The sequence below is a fragment of the Perca flavescens genome, chromosome 15, assembly GCF_004354835.1.
Source record: "Perca flavescens isolate YP-PL-M2 chromosome 15, PFLA_1.0, whole genome shotgun sequence".
Taxonomy (NCBI): domain Eukaryota; kingdom Metazoa; phylum Chordata; class Actinopteri; order Perciformes; family Percidae; genus Perca; species Perca flavescens.
Window position 1 is genome coordinate 24,084,364 of NC_041345.1, and position 17,772 is coordinate 24,102,135.

A 17,772-nucleotide genomic window follows, 5' to 3' on the forward strand; every position below is an offset into this window, starting at 1 on the left:
TTTCTCTTCTCTTTACATTTTGCTGTGTTCGGGACTTTTCTGGACGTCAACCTCTATAAAAAAAGTAGCGACCAGGTGCCAGATCGTAAGCACGCATCCAAGAGGAAGCTACGAAAATGGCTGTCACAGCGTCGAAAATATAGCAAGGCCAAATGCCATGCGGACAAAGCTGGTTCCAAAACGAGAGTGAATCTTGGGTTGGTTTTCACCCGCTGGCGAGCACCATAGCGCTCGATGAGCCGCGGGGAGGAGGGGCCAACTTTGAATGTTGTGTTTACAAACCAAAACTGAAAAAATCCTACTCATTTTACCTTTAAGTAATTAGTCAATAACAAACATGTTTATAATTTATAAATGCGCCATAAGAACCTATAAAGATTTCAAATTGGTAATAATGAAATTCATAATGTTACAATGGCTTACAGTATAGGCATAGATGTATTACAACTGCCCCCATGTTGGATGGGAAATGCCTTGAATGCAGACAAAGACAATTTACACTCATGCGTCTTGGGTGGATTGGATAGCTGTCACATAGGGCTGGGCAATATATCATCTTAGATGTTGGATATCGTAATATCGTTATATGACATAAGTGTGTCTTTTCCTGGTTTTACAGGCTGCATTACAGTAAAAGGATTTTCTGAACTCGCAGTTCTATTATTTGCCTTTACCCACTCATTAGTCATTATATCCACATTACTGATGATTATTTATCACAAATCTCATTGCGTAAATATTTAGTGAAAGCACCAATTCAACCCTACATATCGTCGCAATAACGTTATCGAGGTATTTGGTCAAAAATATTGTGATATTTTTTCTCCATATCGCCCAGCCCTACTGTCAGATATCCAAAAAGCTGATTGTAAATGTATCCAAGAGGCATTTGAGATGGGCTGAAATTCAAATGCTCAAACCATTAGCTTATGGATAGTTGTTAGCTAGCTAGCTGAACTGTTATTCTCGTAACTAAACTACTACTGTCGCTACCCGATCCATACCGAAAGCATAATCTGTTCAGGTCCTATACCCCTGACCAAAAGGCAGATCGGGTTTTCGGTACGAATCGGGCCACCAACAACTACGGTGTTTTTGGCATTATTGAACAGCCTGAGGTGCATTACCACCAGCCTCTAATCTGGAGTAAAGCCAACATACATGTAGCCCAGGAAAACCAAGCAATCAGATTTGTGTAAATATAAATGTGTTAAATCACATCTGGGTTTAATCTTACTTTACGCATCATATATACGCTACAGTCATGAGTCTTAAAGTCTTTTACATGAAGGTCCGACGTGCCTTTTAAGGCTGATTTCTAACTTTGGGGAATTGTGAAACATTAAAACCATTGTCTGTAAGACAACATAAGCAAATCCTTGGATTATAAGTATACTGTATTTACTATAAATCATCTTCATTCAATTATGAATCTTCATAGGTTCTTACGAATAGTTTAGTTGTAATGAGGTGTTAGTTATTTTGTCAACTACAGTGTGCAATCTATTAACTTTCAATTGAAAAAGTGCCTAGGTTTTATTATCATTTTGTAAGAGCTAGTAGTTCTATCTCAACGTGGAACAAAATTCCCTCAGCAGATCTGCAGTCAGTCTGGCAGTGAGAATTTTACAACTCATCAAAAATGGAAGGAAGAAAAGCTGCTATGCTCACAATGAAGAGTAGAGATTGTAAGAGGAGAGGAAGCGTGTGACTGGCAGCTGCATAAATAAGTCGTCATCTATCATACAGAGACACGTAATAGGAGTATTGATCATCGTCATCATATATCATAGTAATGATGCATTGCTGTGGCAGGAATAAACTTGCAGTGGATACGTGGCGGTCAGGGAAAAAAATTAATAAAGTTTGGAGTGTGTGTCTCTGACAGTGTGTGTTTTTGTGCCCTTGTTGGAGTGTGTGTTCAGGGAAGTTGGGGGACATCAGCTGTTGTACATTCACGGTGAGACATTAGGAGGCGCTGTCCTGCCATGGCTTTTCACAGGCCGGGACAGGAGGGTCGGGTTCAGGGGTCATCTGTAGGTGTGTGTTGGTCGGCGTGGTTAAAGTTGAAAGGTTGTGGCAGGGTGGTTGTTGTTGTTTTTTATCTTCTAGAGAAGGATGCACTTTCCTTTCTCCACCCACGGGTTGTTCTTCATCAGCTCCGGGTTCAGGAAGGGATCCTCGGGGACGCCGTCCTCTATCCACTTTACCAAACTTTGTGGAGAGACAGAGAGGGACAGAGGCATTTTTCAAATTCCAGAGGAAGTTTATTACCACATCCATCCTCTATCCACTTCCTCTTTTCCCATACAAGGCAAGGAAGAGAGGGAGAAGCTGAGCAAGCAGAAGTAAATACTTTCATTTAGCCTAACCTACAACTGTAGCTTTTTGTGTGCTTTTACTTTTTTGGAGAAAGTCCTTTTATTTAGCCAAAGTGGTGTTGCAGCAGTAGTTGAAATCACATAGATTAAAGAGTTCAAATGTTATGGCCTCACCATGAGCTTTAATATTTGAAAGTAGCCAGTCACAATCTACTGTACATGGGTGACAATAAGAGGAGTCATCTGATTTTAATTGTTGCGCTTTATTGTGCAAGTTCAGATTTTTTACACTTTGTAACTGTTTGATATTAATTTGGGAAATACGCTCACTTTATTAGCGAGGGTACAACGAGAAGATCTTCTTTTTGTTGGACAAATATGACGCTAGCACACAAATAGTTAGCTTAGCTTTGCTGGATGCAGAAACTTCCTCTGCCTGTAGTCCGAAATCTAAGCCCCCGTGAAACTACTTGGGTTTTACACTTGGGTTTTTTTACGGATTAAACAAAGAAGACAGAACACGTTAATTAGTGAGCTTTAGATGTGGTGGATTGGATGGGCAGGGTCAGGCTAGCCGTTTCCCTCGGAGCCCGGTCTTTATGCTAAGCTAAGCTAATTGGCTGCAAATAATAAAAAAACTGAATTAATAAGCCTTAAAACACACACTTTGCTTGCTTTAACACAGATTGGTTTCGGATACAGCCTTACTTGGTCTGGTATGACCAGTAGCTTATTATGGATAATGTTAGCTAATCTTAGCTAACTTTAGATAGGTACTGTTTTGTAACTTATCCTGAATTAGTCCATCGTCTTACTTTTCTTTGCTAGTGCTACATTGCTGTTACACGATGTTTTAGCATGTCACAGATATACATGTTTACTTCCTGTTTTACTCTTGTCATAAACACAATGAAATGTCAATCTGTGACAGTAGCACAAGTAAGGAAAGATTATTACTAAGTAATGCCAGCAATATACTGTATGGCTAATGTTTGCTATCATTAGCCACCATAAGCTAATTGTCATATGAGACAGTAAGGCTGAAAAACCTCTGTGTACTGTTATTTCTTCACTCAAAGGTTACATATTCTCACTTTAAATTCAGTTAATTATTCATAACAGTACTTTACTTGAGTAAAACATTGCACTCTTTCCATCACTGCTTCGGTTATTTGTTCAGCATCTTTTTAGATTCTCATTATTTTGTATGCAGGGTTTCAAAACTCTGACCCTGAATACTTTAGTGAGTGTCATGTGTGCTGATGAAGCCTCAGAAGTGTTTCTTCTGAGCTTCCTTGATTGGCCCCTAATCTAGCGGCACGGCAGTGAGAGCCGGAGACAGACAAAGAGAGTGCTGAACACAGCTTTGCTTAATGATTAGATGTGTGCTACGGCTGTGACAATAGCCTTCAAGGCAGCATTACTTAATGAAGTCATATCACTGTTTTATTATTGTGTTGCAGTGACTAATGCTGTCATATCCAAAGTCATTGTATTTATTCAATCATTGTACTCATTACAATGAACAGCAGCAGATATTGCTTGCCTTATGTGAGTAGAGTTTATATTAGTGTATAATTGAATAACCCGCTGAATACTTGAGTTACCTTGGAAACAGCAGTTGGTTAAACAATCACAACTCAAGGTCCACTTGTTCTGGAGCTTTCAACCATATGACACAGCCTTTTTTGGCTGATGGGGTTTGCTCAGTAGTCATATAACTGTGATTAAAGTTGCCGACTGCCTCACTGACCAGTAACTTTTGGTTTGAAAGAAATTTAAGACCAAAAGACCATGGACATCAAAATGAAGTATTTGAACCTCATAATTAAATACAAAATGAGGGAAAACCTGCAAACCCCCCCTCCACTAGGCTGGCTACGGCCCTGTCCTATCACAGTTGTTTTTTGGGGCTTGAACTCTGTGCAGGTGCCTGTAGAGCATTTTGTGGACTAACTACTCACTCAGTCACTGTTTTGGAGGACTTCTCTCGTTTGAAGGCCAGCTGGTACTTGAGGCTCTCCACCTCTTTCTTCATCTGGGGTACGTCCCACTCATCCATGGCTGCAGCTCGATGTAGGGCTTTTCTACCTGTGCACAGCAGGGAAGCCACAATTAAATGTATACAGTCCACACAACACTGTTAAATAGTAGTCAGGCACAGTCCATACAACTGTGCCCTGCAGCAAGAACACAACAGCGTACATCTGACTTATAACCTCTGCTTAGCTATTCCACCTACAGGAGAGAAAAAATGGAGGCTATTAAATGTTAGAGAACAAAACAAGTGCTGCTAAAACTGGCAGAGCCACTTAACACCACAGGATACAGGATGCATTCTTTTGTGTCCTTAGGGCTGCATGTTTCCACTTTAAGAAAGGTTCCCCAGCTTTAAGGGATATGCCAAATTTAATTACGTTTGCAAGCAAACTTCACAGCAGCTCAACGGCACTGCTGTCTCATTTTCTCAAAATTAGTTTTTCTCAAAGACTGAGGCGGAAAGCTCCACTTCAGTAGCACTTACATACACCAAATTTGCAGTTTCATTCCGGTCTATATTCTGAAGTTTTTTTTGTTTGTTTTTTTAACAGAGGGCTTTGTCCATATATCATTCATAGCCTGATTTATGTGAAAATGTTATACCTAAAAACTGACAAAAAAATTGATTTTTTTTATGGCTGTTGACAAAAAAATTTGTTTTACAAAGTATTAAAACGAAATATCCAAAATTCCCTTTGTCAAAAACCTTTGACTCTAAATGAAACAAGACTTTTGAACCTGGCTTTATCCATTGTTCAGATTTCCATTTTGGAAATGCATGCAAGTCATTTAACCGAAGAAGGCCTCATTTGCATATTTAAACATAACATTTCAGGAAACCTTTAACACAAACATGTATAGTCTTAATCCCCTAGGAAAGTGTCATGGTGATATCTATTGGTTAAAATATTTCCCATCACCTGCAGTGTCTCCCCTTTAATTCTCATTTTGGTTCATTTTTTTCTTCTTCTATATTGTCACTTGCATTAACTGCAGGTTACGGTAGAGCAGATATTTAATACCTGAAGGGAGGGAAGAGAGAAAATGTTTTTGCTTCTATGCCCAACAAGAAGAAAAAGGACAGCCTGTACTCGTGCTGCGTCCCATTTCTTCCCATTTGCCCTCAATCCTCCCCCATCCATATTGCGTGTGCTTCTGATATGTAGTGGCGTCCCAACACAAAACTTCACTCTGTGAGACGAGTGCTTAGCCCTCCCCTCCACACCCCGTCACACCGAGGTTTATCTGAAGCAACAACAAAAGGACAGTAAAAGGCAGTAATGCTGCTTTAAGATGGATGTGATCCTCTATAACAGTGATTTCTAACCAGGGCTACCTGTCTGCAGTTGACAGATGGCACTTTGACAAAAAAAGAAAGAAATGATTGTAGTAAAAAAATAAAAAATAAAAAAAACACCTATTGAGTCGGCTGAAACACCAGAACACCGGTACTTGTGGTTGAGAGTGCATGAAAGCTGGCGGGTTCTACAGTACAGGCAGTGGTAGAATGTAACTAAGTACATTTACTCAAGTACTGTACTTAAGTACAAATTTCAGGTTCTTTACTTGAGTCATTTCTTTTCATGACACTTTCTACTTCTACTCCGCTACATTTCAGAGAGAAATATTGTACTTTTTACTCCACTACATTCATCTCACAGCTTTAGTTACCTTACAAATTTTGCACACAAAACACATGTGGGCCTAGTTTATAAAATATGATGTTTTATTATAAATTAAACTACCCAGCAATATATAGGCCTACGAGTCCAGCTGAAATGATTAGACGATTAAACACTTTCTGCACTGAGTACATTTACTTTTAATACTTTAGGTATCTTTTCCTGATGCCACTTACACACTTTTACTTAAGTAACATTTTCAATGCAGGACTTTTACTTGTAACAGAGTATTTTTTACAGTGTAAAGTTTACAGTTATTAATTTTACTTAAGTAAAAGATGTGAAATACTTCTTCCACCACTGTCTACAGATTCTGTGTATATATGACACCAGCACTTTCTGGATCTTCTGAAGATTGAATTTTCCAGGCAACTACCTAAAAACTAACTGTATACAAAAGTCTTAGCCACTCACCCATCATAATAAGATCAGTACTCCCTCAACACAACCTGAAGAGATTAATGCATCAGTAATATGCACTTTTACAGGTCCTATCCATTTCGCCCACACTGTACAGTGAGTAAGTGCGAGGAGCACATGGGAAGAGTTAGCCTTCAGCCCTTTCTGCTAGAAATCTGGTTAGGTTTTAGGCAACAAAACTACTTGTTTAGGCTTAGAAAAAGATCATGTTTTGGGTTTCTGGCAGAAAGCGCTGAAGGCTAACTTCTCCAGTGTGCGTAGGCGGAGCTGCAAATAACAAAAGACAAAATCCATCCTATGGAGACAAAACTGTAGTGCGTTTTTATCATGTCATAGGGTGCTGGCTGTAAAGATCACTATACCTAAATGTCATGACCGGCTGACGGTCACCTAATTGCGTAGGATATCATAGGAATTGGTATGCATACGTTTTCGTACGCCATCATACAAACCCGTTCATGAGAATGCGTTGCACTTAAGTAGGCTACCTCATACAACACTATTTCACAAGATCCAAACTATCCCTTTGACGCACCGATATTAAAGTAGTATTGACGGTCGCATCTTACTTTCAAAAATAAAGGAGAACATAGGAGTATTTCCCAATATGTTAAAATATTCATTTAAACACAGTATATTTAGGACTTTACAAAATCCACTGAGGCGCACGCACACACACACACACACACACACACACATTTGGATGTTGAAGGGTTAAAGTGAAAGGAAGTGCTTTTGTGAATGTATTTTGGGCCATGACCAGTTTGTACCTCTATCTCATCTCACGTTTCATCAGGAAAAAACACTATTTACATATAATAATTGGAATTGGAAGTCTTTTTCTTTGTCTGTTCCTCCCTCTCCCTCTCTCACACTCTGTGTCCACTATACCCTCTCAATACTCTATATACCCTCTTGTGTGTGTACTTGTGTACCCTTGTGTGTGTGTGTGTGTGTGTGCGCGCGTTCAGGTGAGCCGAGCACTTGTCTGGTCTGCACTCAGAATCGATCTCACTGAGGTGCTTCAGTGGTATTTATAAAAGGGACATTAAATAATACTTGATATTATGCAATGGTCCTTTATGACAGTTTAGTGAGCGAGGGGGGGGCATTGTGAGGCATGAAATAGTTGCTCTGAATTCAACACTTACTTCACCGTATGGTCAGGATGCTAATGAAGTACATAAACAATAGAATAGGAATGTGTTGTATTTAATTTAAATGGCTCTGAAACTCTCTATTTTTCCCCCAATGCAGTGTAGTTACAATGGTGTTTGGAAAAATATAGCCTACAGTAAAACGAGAATCTAATAACACAAAAACATACATGCATACATATGTCCGTATGGTCGCTGCATGTTAGAAAGTAATGTTTCACACCGTTCCTTCAAAATGGATATTTAAGATGTTGGAATAGAATGAATCAATCATCTGTCTGCTAAAAGCCTACAATTCGTTTTACAGAGAGAGACACCACACTGGGAAAAGAACCATTTTGCTGGAGAGTGTGGAAAAACAATGAGAGATTAAGCTAAAAAAAACGTCCTCATGTAAAGAGTGGTCTTAAAGGAACACGCCGACTTATTGGGAATTTAGCTTATTCACCATAACCCCCAGAGTTGGACAAGTCGATACATACCCTTCTCATCTCCGTGCGTGCTGTAACGCTGTCTCACGGCTCCAGCAGCATCAGGCCAGCACAGAACATGCAGGTGAATGGTTCCAGTAATCCCACTGCTCCGAATAAGTGACAAAATAACACCAACATGTTCCTATTTACATGTTGTGATTTATAGAGTCACAGCGTGTACAAAAAACAACGTAACATGAGACACAGCCGTCTTCTAACTGTAAACAAACCGGGAACTATATTCTCAGGTGGAAGAATATAGTACTTGGGCGGAGTGATATGCTCGCAGCAAGCCTGTCTGAGAATATAGTTCCCGGTTTGTTTACTGTTAGAAGATGGCTGTGTCTCATGTTACGTTGTTTTTTGTACACGCTGTAACTATACAAATCACAACATGTAAATAGGAACATGTTGGCGTTATTTTGTCACTTTTGTGGCGGAGCCCACGTGACACAGATACAGGAAACTACTCCGAGTTGGGGTGTCTCTGTTCTAAAGCGTATCTGGTTAAGCGTATACATCTCCCTGCGTGCATCATCTACAGAGACCCGCGTCACGGTGTCACGTGCCAGTATAACTGAAGCTTTAGGCGTACATGCAAATGACTGGCTGATTTAAACTACAAATAGCTGTTTTTGAATGTATCTCTGTAGTATCGAGTTTTGAAAAATTCCTTGTCATTAGGGCTGGGCGATATGGAGAAAATCAAATATCACGATATTTTTTACCAAATACCTCGATATTGATACCGCAACGATATTGTTGTGTTAACTATTGGTGCCTTCACAAAATATTTACACAATGTGATTTTTGATAAATAATCATCAGTAATGTGGATATAATAACTAAGTGGGTAAAGGCAATTAATAGAACAGTTACAACAGCCTAGTAAGTAAAGTTATGACATAACTTTACTGTAATGCAGCCTTTAAAACCAGGAAAAGACAACACTTACGATATCCAAAATCTAAGCCGATATCTAGTCTTGAATCACGATATCGATATAATATTGATATACTGCCCAGCTCTACTTGTCATTCAATATCCAATTTCAATACCTAAGGGGTAAATCTCATCAGCATTAGTGAACCAATAAGCAGCCAGCATGCTTCTACCAAGATCTAATAATGCTGCTTATTGACTGTTTAATGTTACACGTCATAGAGACAGGCAGGAAAAACTCTACGCTACGCACAGAGACAGGAATCACGTATTAGGAGCTAATACATTTACAGTATAATGAGTTAGTGAGGTGTGTAAGTGTCCTTTTGTGAGTTTAAAGGAAAACACCAGGTGCAATATTACATGACAAAGTGTGTGTGTCTTAACAATAGTAGAGAGAGAGAGAGAGGGGGGGGGGGGGAGCGATGGCCACTTCCTGGCTGAGATCAGGTTTCAGCAGCCTCCTCCAGAGACGACGGGAGGATTGAATGCTTTTTCTCTTTCTTACTCTATCACTCACCATCTCCTTCATCCCTGTTTTCCCCTCCTTCCCACTTTCATTTCTATTTGTCCGCTCGATCCATCTGTTTCCCAGCCTCTACCACCTTTCGGGTCTCATTTTCTCGCTTCTTCTCAGCCAATGTCTTTTTTTTGCTAATTTTGTCTCATTCTCGCCATTTTTTTCCCTCAATCTTTTTCGGCTTCAGTCTCTGTCGCTATCTTTCTGACAGAGGGATTAACCAAGCTTTGGGGTACTGGCTTGAGGACGTAAAGGTGGTGTGATGGTACACTGTCCACAGCTAAATAAATTCAATTGCTGCATAATTGACAGAAAAAGCTCCAAAAACAAACTGTCTGAATATGATTTTAATATTATGTAACTGCAGCTTTAGCCTTAGTCTTTTAGAACATGTCAGTAGCCATCAAGTGCATATTCAAGAATCATTTAAAGGGTTCTTGTTTTAAAACAAGTCAACTTCAGCTGGAGGCAGTGTTTCCAACCTACTCCTGAAGCTAGCATTAGCTTAATTAGCTAGCTACAGTGGATAAACTCCACTAGCGAGAGCTGCCATGTCAGTCGCCAGCTAAAAATGAAAAACCTGCTTTTGTCTACTTCTGACTGAAATCAGGGACCCTAATGTTTCACAAATGACTAAGAATTTTGAGTTGTAAACAGCCATCATCATTGTTGTTTTGCATACAGAAAGTCATGGCGTCACGCCAGACCAGCCTCTGTTCCATTAGCTGATGTAACTCAGTCTCTCAGTCAGCTTTTTTTTTCATCGGCCTTTCTGAAAAAAATATACACAATCCGGAGGTTTTCTTTCCATATTCATCGACATCCACTACAGCACTTACTGACGGAAACAGAAACCTTTTAAAAAAAAAAGTCAAACTACGGTTTACTTTGTGAACACAGAGGTCCTGGATGCTATCAGAGTTTAGTCTAACATTAGACACTATGATCCTGATCTTTATTGGCTTTGGGAACATTTACATTCCAGAAACCCCAGTCAGCATTACCCAAAACAGTGTTCCGTTTGCCAAATACACCCTAAAAGTATTTTTCCTTGTAATGTTCAAAGTGTTTCCTACTGTTCAAAAGGAGAAAGCATTTCCAATCAACTTGCAGAGCTAACGTTTGTTAGCTAGTTGATATAATCTGCCTTTTACAGTGTCATTTCAGTGGGCAAAATTAACGGTTGCCGGCAAGGCATGTAAAGCTGCTTTTGTCGTTCTCTGACAGAAGTCAAAGCCTAACAGGTGTAGCAACAATAAGAGGGTTAGGGTTATCAACGGACTTGGGCAGAATGACAGAAATCTCTCATTTGTGACGGTTATGCAGCACATGCAACTGTTCGCTCATGATTCACTTTGTGCAATTATTTGTAGTTGAACTTTCTCAGCAGTTTAAGATAATGCTAAACTTTCCACTGCGTATTTTTAATTTTTTTGTCATAAATTAAATATTGGACATTTTCAAGAATGATTACTTGAAAGTTAATTAGAGAACTAATAATAACTCCCATTTAAAAAAAAAAAAAAAAAAAAAAAAAAAAAACTACAAGTGTGGCAGCACATGTATTTATGTCATTATTTTTTAGCTCTCTAGCTGTAATCTCTGCTGTCCAAAAACTTGCACAGCATTCAGTCTACTACAGACCTGTCTGAACTAGCGCTAGCGGCGACCACTCACCTAGCTCGTGGACACGATGTCAAAGCGATGTCTTTTAAATAATGTTGTCTGCTCTCTTCTCTTCTCACTCATCTATCTACCTGCCTCCACTATATTCTCCACATTGTTTCTCCATTATTAACCTCATTGACATCATTGTCCGGACTCCCTCTCTTTCAAAAATTACTCTGCCTCACATTTGCTCAATACCCGTACTCATGTACATCATGTCTGTGTTTATCTTCTACATCTCAGCTACCAGCTAATTACCAGCCTGAAGCAAACTTTAAGCCTTAGACGTCACACAAATCCAAATCATGGAAAAAGTATTGCCATGTGGCTTACTGTTGTCTTACACTGAGCTTTGAATGTAAAATACTAGTCAAGGCAGGTTTTCCCTGCGCTGCATGCATTCTCCCTGTTTTCCTTTCATTGCTCTCTGATATCTGTTTTCAGTCTGTCTCCTGCTGTCATCCGCGGATGCCTCCTCACTAAGTGCTCCCAGTCCATTTTCCTGAATTTCAAACAGTTACTACATTGCTCCACACATGAATCAATCCCTCTTTCTCTTTGTTGCCCATCAATACCCCTCCAAAATAACACATTCAACCTTAACCAACAGTTACATTTAAAGGTGCTCATGTAGTTTATTACAGGCGGTTCTCATGAACCATTTGTACATGTAGCTACGAAAAGTAAAGTAAAGTAAACTGTAATAGACCTTTTTGTTGACATGTCATAGTAGGAAAAGCACAAGTGTATTCAAAACCATTAATGATGGCTGCATTCCACTTAGAAGAGGCCCTGGTATTGTGCATGCTGACTCACTGAAACAGCTTAATGGGACACTTGATGCAATTGAGCCATCGTTAAGGTTATCAATTTCAGCTGTGCTTTTCCTACTATGACAAGTCAAGATGTCTGCTGTGAAAAAGATCTATTCGTATGTAGTCCATGTATTTTTTGCTGTATAAACCACATTGGCTGCCGCTGTATAAGAGCGCTGTGGACTGCGTAGAGAGGAGGTCGGGGTAAATAGGTGGGTCATTAAACCCAGGTCCAAACAGGTGAGCGGGGTGCACTTCCCGGGGAAAACAAAAGACTTACCAGACAACCAGGAAACACGTGTTTGTTCCCGGGGAGTATTTTAATCCAAACGACAATCTTTTTCTTAAACTTACCAAGATCTACCGACTGCTCACTGTGCTCTGTAGTCCGCTCCCAGTAACCTATTGTCGGCTAAACTCAACAAGCAACCAGTGTTGTAGTATGGGTCTTGGTATTACGACCGGTCTCGTCGACCACGTTTTGAAGTTCTCAGTCTTGTCTCGGAATCGACCACATTTTTACTCTCGTCTCGGATAAAGAGGACAGACGAGGGTTCTAGTGGGCTCGTCGCTAGCAGTTATCAGTCTCGCTTCACTGAGCACTGACAAACAAAGAAAACAGGCTACACCGTCGAACAGTGCGGAGGCTGCACCTGATTGGACGAACACTTGACGTGGGGCCGTCTGCTCCCGGACCATAATGGTGGCTCGTTTGGAAAACGTTCTCATATTTTAGAAAAGTAGTTCACTGAAATGTGTTTCTACAAACATTTTATGCGAGAAATAGGCTATGTAGTTTCTGAATCTGACTTCATTTCAGATCGACAACTGTCAGTTGAAAAGATTTGCGCAAGTTTTTTAAAATGCGGCGAGTCGAGCTGCCCGCTCCTCATTTGCATTAAGTTGCCTGGATTCAACTTTATGCAAATGAGGAGCAGGCAACTCGACGCCCCACTTCTCCCAAGTCACCACAATGCTACCAGAATGCATTGCGCTGATGCTCACATAGACAATGAATGGGAATTGGGGAAATGATACTTGACAGTGGACATGTACCATCACGCTATAGCACCTTTGTTAGGCTATCATTCACAGTATGGTGCTTTGAGCTTGTTCACATGTTCACAATGATAATGCTAACGTGCTGATGCTAGGCAGGGAGGATTTATACCATGGTCACCATTTAAGTTTAAACTGTTAGCATGCGTACATTTGCTAATCAGTACTTAACACAAAGTACAGCTGAGGCTGTCGGGAATATAGTAATAAATAGTAACAGAAATTTGCCAGGTATTTAATCATACTTTAAAGCAAAGTTTTGGACACATTTAAATTTTGACCTGATGATGGCGCTAGATAAAAAGTCGGCAGGATCACCAAAGTCGGCAGGATACATTTTCAGGGAACCATTAATGCCTGTGCAAAAGTTCATGGCGATCCATCCGATTAGTTGTTGAGATATTTCAGTCCGGACCGAAGTGCTGCACTGTCAAAATGACAAACCGACTGTAGACATTGCCATCCCTAGAGTCACGCTACCAGTATGGCAAAAAAAGAGAAAGATTTAATGTTCTTCGTCTGCTGCACTGGATCACAGTGTACTGTGTGATGTATTTTCCTCAACCGAGCTGCTGAATCACTGTGGAAATAAACTTCTAGTCAATTTATATAAAATCTGTGTACCGGCTGAACCAGGCTCTGTCTGCATTTACACTAAAACAACCGTGACCTGTGCTTCGCATACAATCTGACTTATGAAACCGTGCAGTGCAGTCATCATGGCACTGCTCTCATTTTTTCAGTATTTCTACTTAATATCACAATAATTCATTAATGTAAATGTGCTGCATTAGAAATCAAAGGTAACTAATGTAATCCAATGTAAACCTACTGTATAATGTAGGCCCATCTGTGAAGCACAGAAATGCTGGTTGAGTGTTCAGAGGAGCAGTGTGTGGTTTGAGGTTTGTGTGTGTAACTGCAGTCGATATATTGAGCTGTAAGTCTAAACTGGGACACTTTGCCATGAAGGGAGTTCAGGTTTGCCTGAAGATAATACTCTGCTAAGGAATTTTGGAAGATGAAGAACCAGTTAATTACATTTGCTTTATTAAAAACTATTCTTTGAGATCTTCTAATCAAACTTTTTTCCTGTCTCCTCAGCTTGAAGGCAATCCAATCCTCCAGCCTGTTTTGTCACAGGTAATTAATAACTCAACGGGGCCTTGGAAATTCGTTTTCCAGTTGTAGAGGTGTAAATCCCACGTTTTATCACGATATATCACAATATTATATTGATTCTTTGGACGACGATACTGGCACTTTATGATTTTGATTCGATTCAATTCAGGAGCCTGCGACCGATACGAGATGATACTAAAGCCCGTTTAACACAATCAGTTACATTTATATATATTTACAAAAAGCAACTAAAATAGGATTAGTCAATTTCATTTCTAAACTCTTCCAGACATTTCAATTAAAACCAAACTACACTTTTTGATAAAAAATAATGACTATAAAGTGGTTATTCAAAATAAAAGGCGCATCTTAAAGATGACGATATGTACCAATATTTTCACTTCGTATCGACAATATTGGATCGTTGAGGATTTAATCGATATATTGATCCATATCGATGTACCGTTACACCCCTATCCAGCCGTAGTGTGGCTCAGAATCTGTGTGTGTGTGTGTGTGTGTGTGTGTGTGTGTGTGTGTGTGTGTGTTGCTTTTTAAAAACATGTTTGGGTGGGTGTGTAGTGGGGATTGTTGAGTGGTTGTTTAAAGGGAGGGGTGGGGGGTATGTAGGTTGCATGGAGATTTGGGTCAAAAGCATCCAGAGATTAGCCTCTGCCCCCTGTCTCCTCGCTGTCTTCGCAGCCTCACACAGTAATATACTGTGTATGTGTGTGTGTGTGTGTGTGTGTGTGTGTGTGTGTGTGTGTGTGTGTGTGTGTGTGTGTGTGTGTGTGTGTGTGTGTGTGTGTGTGTGTGTGTGTCAGTGGAACAGTCGGCACTCTGTGTGCTGAGCTGCTACCAATGCTTAATGTGTTAAATCGCTTTGTCTGACTTGATGATCTGCGATGGCACAAATAGCAGCTTGAAGGAGAAACCAAAGGTTAAAGGGACATAAAAAAAGTGAGTAAGTGAAAGACAGAAAGAAGAGGATCAGACAGGTAGGGAGAGATGCAAGGCAAAGAGACAGATGAAGGGAAACGGAGTGAGGTGCCTCTGTAGCTACTGCAGTGTAAATAGAGACTAAAAATAGAAAGGAACAGGCAGCGCTCCTCTGACCATCTGAGAGTGGAGACTAAGAAAGAAGGAAGAGCTGTTAAACTGCAGAGGAGATGTTGCTGAGGATTACAAATGCCAGATGCTGACAGATGATATTTGAGCTTTTACAACCAGCCGATCTGTTCGGCACTTCAATGAGCTCTGAGGACAATGAGGACCAGTCCAGCTGATATCACACAAGCATACATGGGGAAATGTCCAGTCAATCAGATCTGATCAATATAGGCCTGGTATGGACAGGATGGAATGTAGGTTTTTGTGTGTATGAGGGTCAGCTGTTATGTATCTGCCCCACTGTTCCCACGTTATAAGCAGCCCAATCAGAGTTCTCTTTAATCTGGGTGTGTTTGTCCCTAAGTGTGTGTGTGTGTGTGTGGGTGTGTGTGGTCCCAGGGGCCAGCCAGATGGGTGGCCCAGGCTCCCGTACCAGAGCCGGAAGGAATTTAATTAGTATCATGGATTGATTAGTGAACAGGCATATCGTGTACAGTCCCAGGGGCCCGTGGACCAGAGCCTCTGTGTGAAGGGACCATTAACCTGAAAGTTTAAAAGTCAATCAAATGACTACAAAGCGACTCAAAATAACCACAAAGTGACGCAGAATGACCACAAAGACGCACAGAACCACTACAAAGAGACGCAATATGGCCACAAAGAGACATGAAATTATGACAAAGAAGCAAAACGTTTACAAGAGCCACAAAAACGGCCACAAAGACAAAATCAACAATGAGACAAATAAGGACTACAAAGATGCAAAACGTCTACAAAGACACAAAGAGATGCAAAATGACTAAAAAGACATGCATAACAACTACAAAGAGACAGAAACTGACTACGAAGTCACAAAATGACTAAGAAAAGATGCAAAAAGACGACAAGGACACGCACAACAGCTACAGAGCGACTCAAAACATCCGCAAAGAGATGCAAAATGACTACTACAAAGACACAAAACGACTAAGAAGAGACACAAATTGACTCCAAAGAGAAGCAAAACAACTACAGAGGGATGCAAAACGACCACAAAGACGACTACAAATGACACGGCCATTTTACGTTTTCTGTGTCTTCTTTGGCATTCAATTATTACACTAAATTAACCAGGGCTTTAAATGTGAGACTTACAGTAACACATTTCTCATTTTACAAATGTGTCCCCCCTTCTTTAAAACTGGGCCCTAATCTGGACCCCCCTATACCAAAGTTTCGTAAACTGCCCCTGCTCAGAGCCAGAAGTAAGACAAACATCTTCCATCCATAAAAACAGGGTCAGGTGAGGCCAGAGAAAGAGGGGGATACGGAAAGGATAGAGGAGAAACTGCGGAGGAGAAATTTAAGTTTTATGTAACATTCGTGGGTTCCATACGGACCAGTATTAAGGTGTGTGTGTGTGTGTGTGTGTGTGTGTGTGTGTGTGTGTGTGTGTGTGTGTGTGTGTGTGTGTGTGTGTGTTTGGAGGCTGGATGCAGACAGCACAAAGTGTGAAATAGTCCACCCAAATTGTAGCACTTTGTGAAGTAGGCCTACACACAGAAATAAACAGGTGAGCACATATACCAGCACATATAGTCAAATCACTTTCATAGAAATTAATTTTCGAGCCTATTAGATTCCCATATTGAATCTAACGGGAAGTTATTATTGCTGCAGAAAGGCCTGTAGGCTTATTAGGATGTTACAGCACTCCGTTGGTACAACATGCACGGTGAATGATTATTATAATTGCATAATGTGACTAAAACAGACATGCAGGCGCATCTCTTACCTCACTGATGCGCCGATGGAGGCTGTTGCTCTTTCCAAGTCTGACCGGTGCAGTTAAACCGGAGGGGGGGTGGGGGCAGAGAAGACTGCTGGACCGACACAAGGCTAGAGGATTTTAGTCCCCAGCTATAAAACGAATATAACCGCAGACTTAATGTCCGTACACTTAGTTTGTCTCGGGGAGGCGGTGCGCACTCTCAGTAGCCTATCCACTGGAAAATAAACCAGGGATAAAATCCGCAGTCTCCGGAGTAAAAACAGACGATGACGACCAGTCTAAGTCTGTCTGGAGTGCTGGAGGTGGAGGAGCCTCTCTTTAGCCGGTAGTTAGCCCGGTAGTTCGGTGTGTGGCTGCTTCTGAAGCTGAGGCTGTCCGAGAACGAGGGGAGGGGACATAGGAAGTTAACGAGATGGTCCGGTGCGCGCTCCGCCGTTCACTGGCCGCTTCTCTGCTGGGAGCCTCCTATATGAGCTTCCGGGCGTGCGCGCGCGCGTGTGTGTTAGAGAGAGAGAGAGAGAGAGAGAGAGAGAGAGAGTTCCCTGTGGATGCGGTTAGAGAGTTGGCGAGGCTGAGGAGAGAGAGAGGGAGGGAGGAAGGAGGAGGCGTGGGGCTGTCTAAGCAGGATTTTAAACTGTCTTCACTGCATGCGTGTGTGTGTGCGTGCGTGCG

The 17,772-nt window shown here is 40.9% G+C and overlaps 1 protein-coding gene across 1 annotated transcript; it reads right to left on the minus strand.

The window, feature by feature from the left end:
* Window positions 1-682: 682 nt before the first annotated feature.
* On the minus strand, window positions 683-17,561 carry gng13b (guanine nucleotide binding protein (G protein), gamma 13b). Its single transcript, XM_028600103.1, has 3 exons — window positions 17,104-17,561; window positions 4,286-4,412; window positions 683-2,214 (listed from the first exon to the last, which is right to left on the minus strand). The coding sequence occupies exons 2-3, from the start codon at window positions 4,381-4,383 to the stop codon at window positions 2,109-2,111; spliced, it is 204 nt and encodes a 67-aa protein (XP_028455904.1). The 5' UTR covers window positions 4,384-4,412; window positions 17,104-17,561; the 3' UTR covers window positions 683-2,108.
* Between the last annotated feature and the right edge of the window lie 211 nt (window positions 17,562-17,772).